General features: G+C 47.6%; 1 protein-coding gene across 1 annotated transcript; it reads left to right on the forward strand.

Moving 5' to 3' along the window:
- The first annotated feature begins 2,161 nt into the window (after positions 1-2,161).
- On the forward strand, positions 2,162-7,780 carry LOC140418900 (uncharacterized). The gene is made up of 3 exons (XM_072502566.1): positions 2,162-2,227; positions 3,416-3,529; positions 6,735-7,780. Exon 3 carries the CDS (start codon positions 6,851-6,853, stop codon positions 7,634-7,636), a length of 786 nt encoding a protein of 261 aa, XP_072358667.1. The 5' UTR covers positions 2,162-2,227; positions 3,416-3,529; positions 6,735-6,850; the 3' UTR covers positions 7,637-7,780.
- The last annotated feature ends 1,576 nt before the right edge of the window (positions 7,781-9,356 follow it).

Raw genomic sequence — 9,356 nt, forward strand, 5'->3', positions numbered from 1 at the left:
TCTGAATTTTTAATAAATATTGAATGAAAAATGAAGAAATAAAGACTTTGCTGAACTCCTTTCTCTCAGGTCCATCGGCACCGCACCATTTTCCCGATTATACAGTTGTGTCCCCTTTCCCAGACAGATATTTCTCACCAGTCCTGCCTGGGATGTGTCTGAACTCAAGGCCCCTCAGCCACCAAGCGGCCCATCCGGGTTACGCCACCTTCACTTTTGCCTTATTTTGTTAAACTCCCGAGCCAGCTAAAGAATTCCACAGATTCACTACCCTCTGAGAGAAGAAATGTCTCCTCATCTCTGTCCTAAATTTGAGATCCCTTACTCTGAGATTATGCCCTTTGGTCCTAGACTCTCCCACAAGAGGAAACACGATGATTTTTCAGGCTGTGTAACTGGTTAAAGCTCTTTCCACAGTCAGTTCACTGGAACACACTCACTCAGGTGTGTGTGTGTCTCGGGGCTTTTCCAGTCACACTGATGTTTGAAATCTCTTCCCACAGTCAGAACAGACAAGCACATTGACAGTTTGTGATATTTAGATCCTAATGAATTGAGTGACTGTCAGATCTCGATGTTATATTTGGCTCGAGTTGCCCAGCTGCCAATCCTCCCGTTCTAATGCGTGAAAAAGGTTACAAAACTGATCACTGGAAGCATAGGATAGAAATTCACAACAGATCATTCTAGTTTCTAGCGAACCTTCTTTCCTCTCTTGCTTTCCCCAAACATGTGGTCCAGTCAAATTAAAAGACCAAAATCAGCTAGAAGTTCCAACAAAAGTGTCACTGCCTGTGCAGAGACTGCCCGTTCTCCCAGTGTCTGCGTGGGTTTCCTCCGGGTGCTCCGGTTTCCTCCCACAGTCCAAAGATGCGCAAGGTAGGTGGATTGGCCATGCTAAATTGCCCTTTTGTTAGATGGGGTTGCTGGGTTACAGGGACAGGGTGGAGGTGTGGGCTTAGGTAGGGTGTGCTTTCCAAGAGCCGGTGTAGACTCGATGGGCCGAATGGCCTCCTCCTGCACTGTAAATTCTATGATTGTACCTCTATGATTATTGAACAATCAGCGAGTCAGCCTGAGCCTGTGTCCGATCTCACCAACTGTAGCCGTCACAATGCCCGGGTGATTGACGGCAGATCCGGACCAATACGAAATGGAGGGGCGGGGCTGGAGGACCGACCGGGAGCAGCTCGTCCTCCAACCAATCAGAGTGAATGAGGGGCGGGCCCGTTGTGATTTAAGCATGCGCAGTGTGGGTAATGGCGATGTAGAAGGATGTTTTTCTCAGATCAGAAATTGGTGAGAGGCGTTTAACAATATGGAGGGAGCGAGAGATCGCGGGGGTGGGCGGAAATGTTGTGTAAAGCTGTTGAAATCGCAAACCTCGGAAAGGTTTACGGCACCATATTTGTACCGAGCGGAGCTGCAGCTCCTCATCTTCGGCTCGCGTTAACGGCCGCCATCTTTATTGGATGTGCATCAGGGCGCATGCGCGTTTGTTGTCTTTGTCGGGGCGATGATTCAACGAGTGGGAGGAGCTTGTTCCCCATTGGTCAGATTGGAGACAACTTGTCCATCAAACTGGATTAGTCTTTGAGTCCCAATGTCTTATTGATGATACAAACTTTCAGAATTGGAGCCAGTGGGTGGCCGGGGAGCGATAGAAGCTGCGGAGTGAGATGGGAGGCTTCATAAATACCCCGTGGAGGCTTCAACTCCCAAGTAAAATGTTAACGGTCCCGTTTTAAACAGCACCAAACAGAGAGCTGAGCGGTGACAGGCCCGGGTTACCGGCCGCCATCTTTACAGAGGACAATGCGCCGCAGGGAAGGGGCTGGTTTAGCACAGTGGGCTAAGACAGCTGGCTTGTAATGCAGAACAAGACCAGCAGCGTGGGTTCAATTCCCGTTCCAGCCTCCCCGAACAGGTGCCGGAATGTGGCAACTAGGGGCTTTTGACAGGAACTTCATTGAAGCCTCCTTGTGACAATAAGGGATTATTATTATTATTTTGCGCTGCATGTCTGCACCGGATGCCAACTCTTCCAGATTGACTGACTTGAGTCGCCAGGATTTTATTTTAATCATTTGTGGGATTCACTGACTGGGCCAACATTTATTGCCCATCCCTAATGTTCCTTAAACCGAGTGGCTTGCTCGGCTATCTCGGAGGGCATTTAAAGAATCAACCATATTGCTGTGGTTTGGAATCGTGTCAGCCAGACCAGGTAAGGATGGCAGATTTTCTTTTCTATTCATTCACGGGATGTGGGTGTCGCTGGCTGGGCCAGCATTCACTGCCCAGCACTAATTGCCCTTGAACTGAAGGCATCTCAGAGAGCATTTTAAGGGTCAACCAGCTGACTGTGGATCTGGAATCACATGTAGGCCAGACCAGGTAAGGATAGAAGATTTCCTTTACTGAAGGACATGAGTGAACCAGTTGGGTCTTTGCAACAATTGACAATGGTTTCATGGTCATCAGTAAACTTTCAATGAGGGCAGCACGGTGGCGCAGTGGTAGCCCTGCAGCCTCACGGCGCCGAGGTCCCAGGTTCGATCCCGGCTCTGGGTCACTGTCCGTGTGGAGTTTGCACATTCACCCTGTGTTTGCGTGGGTTTCGCCGCCACAACCCAAAAGATGTGTAGGGTAGGTAGATTGGCCATGCTAAATTGCCCCTTAATTGGAAAGAATGAATTGGGTACACAAAATTTATTTTTTTAAAAGTAAACTTTCAACAAATTCAAATTTTATCTTCTGCCTTGGTGAGATTCATGTCTGGGTGTCTGGAAAATCATTGGGACAGTACAAAATATTTTTGTGACACAACGTGATTAGGACAGTAAAAATATTAATTTTGTGTCTCTGGAAAATCATTAGGGCAGTAAAAAATATTTTTGAACATTTCTCTTCAGCGGATATAAAAATATTGAAAATGGGATGAAGGTTGTTTGGCTGACAGTCAATCAGTGTCCTTTTTAAAAATAAATTTGGAGTGCCCAATTAATTTTTTCCAAATAAGGGGCAATTTAGCCTGTCCAATCCACCTAATCTGCACATCTTTGGGTTGTGGGGGTGAAACCCACGCAAACAATGTGCAAACTCCACATGGACAGTGACCCAGAGCCCGGATCGAACCTGTGACCTCAGGGCCGTGAGACAGGAGTGCTAACCACTGTGCCACTGTGCTGCCCTAATCAAACACTGTCCTGTAAGGTAATGAGTCCTTTTGCTTCCCAATTGGCCGAGGAAGGCAGTGTGTCACAAGGATGGATGTGTTGACCGATTAATGGCTGGAGGATGGGGGCAGGTCATGTGATCGAACCTCCAGGAATACATTTAATCAAATTTGGCGAGGAGAGAATGTTGTGAATTTCTATCCTAATCTGACAATGAGGTTTCTGTAAATTTACAGGATACTGGCAGAGGACATTTAACAGAAGGGAAACGCAAACCAAACGCCACATTGCAATCTGTGAGTCACTCGGTTCATTAGAAGCTGAATTTCAGCAGCATCTGGGTGTGGAAGGTAAAAGAAGGTTTGTCTGTTCTGTCTGTGAGGGATGATTTCTGGTCTCAGTGTGACTGGAAAAGCCCCGAGATTCACAAACCCTCGTTCGGCCAAACCTGGAGAACTGTGTTCAGTTCTGGGCAACAAACCTGAGGAAGGATAGAATGGAGTGTAGCACAGATTTACCTGAGTGATATCTGAACCCTCCGGGGTTAAAATACAAGGCGAGATTAGACAAAAATGTCAGTGTCAGCTGGCAGCACGGTGACGCAGTGAGCAGCACTGCTGCCTCACAGAGCCGGGGTCCCAGGTTCGATCCCGGCTCTGGGTCACTGTCCATGTGAAGGTTTCACATTCTCCCCGTGTTTGTGTGGGTTTCGCCCCCGCAACCCAAAGATAAAAGATGTGCAGGGTAGGTGGATTGACCACGCTAAATTGTCCCTTAATTGGAAATAATGAATTGGGTACTCTAAATTTATTATAAAATATATATATTTTAAATTATGGGCAGAGAAGGGCATTGAGTCCATGCTAGCTCTCTAATCGGCACGGTGGTTAGCACTGTTGCTTCCCAGCGGCAGGGACCCGGGTTTGATTCCCGGCTTGGGTCACTGTCTGTGCGGAGTCTGCACGTTCTCCCCGTGTCTGCGTGGGTTTCCTCCAGGTGCTGCGGTTTCCTCCCACAAGTCCCGAAAGACGTGGATGTTAGGTGAATTGGACATTCTGAATTCTCGCTCAGTGCACCCGAACAGGCCCCGGTGTGTGACGAACTGGGATTTTCACAGTAATTTCATTGCAGTGTTAATGTAAGCCTACTTGTGACACTAATAAGGATTATTATTATCTGGAGCAATCCAGTCAGAGTCACTCTCCTGCTCTGTCTCTGTATCCTCACAGCTTTATTTGTCTCAGGTTTCTCCCCAATTAAAAAAAAAAATCATTTATTGTGTCTATTTCCAAACTCCATCATAGGCAGCAGGTTTACGGTCATTGCCACTGGCTGTGTAAAAACATTCTTCCTCATACCTCCTGGACCATTTACATGCATAGATACGGAGCAACGTAGAAAATAGGAGCAGGGGGCTATTTGGCCCTTCGAGCCTGCACCACCATCCATTGGTCAGAGCTGATTAGGCTCAATAGCCTAATCCCGCTTTCCCCCATATCCTTTGATCCCATTCACCCTAAGTGCTGTATCTAACTACTTCTTGAAAACATGCAATGTTTTGGCCTTTATTAGTTCCTGTGGCGATGAATTCCATCGGCTCACCACTCTCTGGGTGAAGAAATTTCTCCTCATCGCCGTCCTAAATGGTCTACTCAGTATCCTCAGATTGTGATCCCTATTCCTGGACACACGCACTATCGGGAACATCCTTCCTGAATCTACTCTGTCTCGTTTTTTTTTTTTTCAACATTAATTTCGAGTGCCCAGTTCTTTTTTTGCAATTAAGGGGCCTATTTAGAGTGGCCAATCTACCTACCCTGCACATCTTTGGATTTATGGGGTTGAGACCCACACAACCACAGGGAGAATGTGCAAACTCCACACAGACAGTGACCCGGAGCTGTGATCGAACCCGGGTCCTCGGCGACAGGAGGTAGCTGTGCTAGCCACTGTGCCGCCCACTTTTTATAGGTTTCTGTGAGAACCCCCCTCATTCGTCTGAACTCCAGCGAATATGGGCAGCATGGTAGCAAAGTGGTTAGCACAATTGCTTCATAGCTCCAGGGTCCAAGGTTCGATTCCCGGCTTGGGTCACTGTCTGTGCAGAGTCTGCACGTTCTCCCCGTGTGTGCGTGGGTTTCCTCTGGGTGCTCCTGTTTCCTCCCACAGTCCAAAGATGTGCAGGTTAGGTGGACTGGCAATGCTAAATTGCCCTTGATGTCCAAAATTTCCCTTAGTGTCGGGTGGGGTTACTGGTTTATGGGGATAGGGTGGAGGTGTGGGCTTGGGTAGGGTGTTCTTTCAAAGAGCCGGTGCAGACTCGATGGGCCGAATGGCCTCCTTCTACACTGTAAATTTTATGATATATGAATACAATCCTAACCAATTCAATCTAATCTGTACATCTTTGAACTGTGGGAGGAAACCGGAGCACCCGGAGGAAACCCATACAGACACGGGGAGAAAGTGCAAACTCCACACAGTCAGGGTGGGAATTGAACCCTGGTGCTGTGAGGCAGCAGTGCGAAGCACTATGCCACCCCCTGTCTTGCAACCCTCAAGAGAAAAATATATCCTTATCCCCATCTGAATTGGGTGACCCCCTTGTTCCAGATTCTCCCACAAGAGGAAACATCCTCTCCACATCCACCCTGTCAAGACCCCTCAGGATCTTATATAGAGTTCAATCCAGGTTTTACCCCAAACTTTAAATCTGTGTCCCGACTGCTTGTACGATCACTGAATGGAAACAGAGTTTCTTTGTCCACCCGATGGAAATCTGGTATAATCTTGTGTTCCTGAATCAAATCTCCCCTCAACCTCCTTTGCTGGAACCATTCTGGTAAATCTCCTCTGCACCTTCTTCAAGAACCTTCACATTCTTCCTGAAGAGTGGTGACCAGAGCTTTATAAAGATTCATAGAATAGAATTAGAGCCATAGAATTCCTACAGTGCAGAAGGAGGCCATTCGGCCTCTCAAGTCTGCACTGATTCTCTGAAATGGCACCCCGCCTAGGCCCACACCCCCACCCTGTCCATGTAACCCCATAGCCCCACCGAACCTGCACATCCCGGGACACTAAGGACAATTTATCAAGGTCAATCCACCTAACTGTCCCTTCTTTGGAGTGTTGGAGGAAACCCGAGCACAGGGTGGAAACCCACGCAGACATGGGGAGAAAGTGGTGTAACCTCCACACACACAGTCACCAAGACCAGAATTGAACCTGGGTCACGGCACTGTGAGGCAGCAGTGCTAACCACCGTGCCACCAGAAGCATAGTTTTGGTATCAATATTGCTGTTTATGAAGCTCAAGATCGAATTTGCTTTGCCAACTACTCTTTCGATATGTTTTGTGAGTATACAAAGTCCGTCTTCACCTCTTTCTCTCTCCTCCCAAAGAGGCCAGTTGGGTTTTTACAACAAACGAGACGTTTTCATGGTCACTTTTTTCCCCAGTGCCAGCCCCACAAATGACCAGATTCATTCAGCTCAATTTCACAACCTGCCTTTGTGTTTTTGTGGGTTCTCACTCACTCCCTTTTCAATCAGTTTCACAGGGTGTGCAAAGGGGAGGCTTCAAAGTCCGGATACTCAAACCAAGCATCACATCAGGATCTGACAGAGTCGTCAATTTATCATATCCTGAATATCAGCAGATTTTGAACATGGAAGGAAAAAGCACCGTTCACAGTGAGGAGAAATCGTGCACGTGTTGTGTGTGTGGACGAGGAATCAGTCGATCATCAGGCCTCACAAGCAACAAATGCAGTCACACTGAGGAGAAACCGTGGAAATGTGCGGACTGTGGGAAAGGATTCACATCCCCATCCCAACTGGAAACTCACCGACGCAGTCACACTGGGGAGAGACCATTCACCTGCTCCAAGTGTGGGAAGGGATTCACTCAGGTATCCAACCTGATGAAACACAAGCGAGTTCACACTGGGGAGAGGCCGTTCACCTGCTCTCAGTGTGGGAAGGGATTCATCAATTCAACCAATCTGCTGACACACCAGAGAATTCACACTGGGGAGAGGCCATTCAGTTGCTCCGAGTGTGGGAAGGGTTTCACTCAGGTATCCAACCTGCTGAGACACCAGCGAATTCACACTGGGGAGAGACCATTCACCTGCTCCAAGTGTGGGAAAGGATTTACTCAAACATCTGACCTGCAGAAGCACCAGCGAATTCACACTGGGGAGAGACCATTCCAATGTCCAGACTGCGGGAAGTGCTTTAAAAGTTCTGGGGAACTGATGCTCCATCAACGTGTTCACACTGACGAGAGACCATTTAGATGCTCTCACTGTGGGACTGGGTTTAGAGAATCAACTCAGCTCACTGTACATCAGCGAATTCACACTGGGGAGAGGCTATTCACCTGTTCAGAGTGTGGGAAGGGATTCACTCAGTCATCCTCCCTACTGAGACACCAACGAGGCCACAAGTAACCATAGTGAATGGATTTTGCTGTTAACTCACATTCAGGACTGAACTACGTTCATTTGGATCTCTTTCTGCTGATAACAAACTTCAGCCTACTTACAGGGGCTAATATTCTGGCTAAAAGTCAAATAAATTAGATGTGTGTTAAATACGCAGTGTGTTGAAACTTTTTAATATCTCTGACACAAGTTAGTTCCTTTTGAAGTACTCTCGCTCTCCCCTGTCTCTTCCATCCTCACCTCCAACAAGAAGTGTGAGGAGCTTGTGGAGCTTCTTTGTGACTGAGATTGAGTAAATCCGATCAGCTGCCTCTGCTGCTTCCCTCCCTTCCACGAGCCCACCGGACCAAACTGTCTCTAAATGCCATCCTTTCCCGAGCACTGAACCCACATCTTTCTCTAGTTTCTCTCCCATCTCCACTCATGCCCTCTCAGAGCTCATCTTGTCCATGAGACTCAGCTCCTGCTCCATCGACCATAGTCCCACTCAGCTGATCAGCCAACTACCCTATGTCCAATCATCTTGTCAACATTTCTCTCTTCGGGTACTGTCCCTCTGTCCTTCAAATCTGCCATCATCACCCCCTCAATAAAACAAACCCTTGACCCTGCCATCCTTACAAATTACTGCCCCATCTTCAACCTCCCTCTCCTCTCCAAACTCTTTCAATATGTTGACACCTCCCAAATCTTTGTCCGTCTTTGCCCGAACGCCCATGTTTGAATCCCTTCAATCAGGTCTCTGCCCTGTCACAGTGAAATACAAGAAACAAACAGAATCTTACCCGGAGAGAAGACAGACAATCCTGGAGCTTGGATACAAGGGCAGCACAGTGGTTAGCACTGTTGATTCACAGCACCAGGGACCCGGGTTCGATTCCTGGCTTGGGTCACTGTCTGTGCGAAGTCTGCAAGTTCTCACCGTGTCTGTGTGGGTTTCCTCCGGGTGCTCCGCTTTCCTCCCACATCCAAAGATGTGCAGGTTAGGTGGATTGACTATGCTAAATTGCCCTTCGTGTCCAAAAAGGTTAGGTGAGGTTACGGGGTTAGGGTGGAGGTGTGGGCTTAAGTAGGATGCTCTTTCCCAGGGCTGGTACAGACTCAATGGGCCGAATGGCCTCCTGCACTGTAAATTCTCTGATTCTATGAGGTGAGATTGTCCTTTCTGAGCTCCAGCCAGGTGATGTTAAACACTCAGGCGGGAAAGACAAAAATCTACAATGTGTTTAAAACAGCTGATTTATTTCGCCAATATCTAGAATGTTAAACTCCAGTCCCTTCAAGGTTATTATCATCAGAAACAAACTCCAACTAACAGAGTAAGAACCTCAAAAGTTTCGGTACAGATAGAGGCCATTTGGCCCATCGTGTGAGTGCTGGCTGAAGTAGAGCTATTCAGCTTAATCCCATTTTGCAGATCTCCGTTGATTGCCCTGTATGTTCCAGTCCTTCAATTGGATATCCAAAACATTTATTTTAAAGTGATCGGGATTTCTGCTTCTATGACCCTATCAGACAGCGAGTTCTAGACTCCCACCACTGAAATGATTGCCCTGATTGAAATTGGCTTTTCTAGTTAGCTATCGATGATCCCGAGCCACGTGCCAATTGGCATAGGGTTGAGAAAATTAGAGAAGTTAACACGTGGCTAAAGGAGTGGTGCGGGAAAGCGGGATTCCATTTCATGGGGCATTGGCATCAGTACTGGGGCAGGAGGGACCTGTAC

Source organism: Scyliorhinus torazame, chromosome 5, assembly GCF_047496885.1.
Source record: "Scyliorhinus torazame isolate Kashiwa2021f chromosome 5, sScyTor2.1, whole genome shotgun sequence".
Taxonomy (NCBI): Eukaryota; Metazoa; Chordata; class Chondrichthyes; order Carcharhiniformes; family Scyliorhinidae; genus Scyliorhinus; species Scyliorhinus torazame.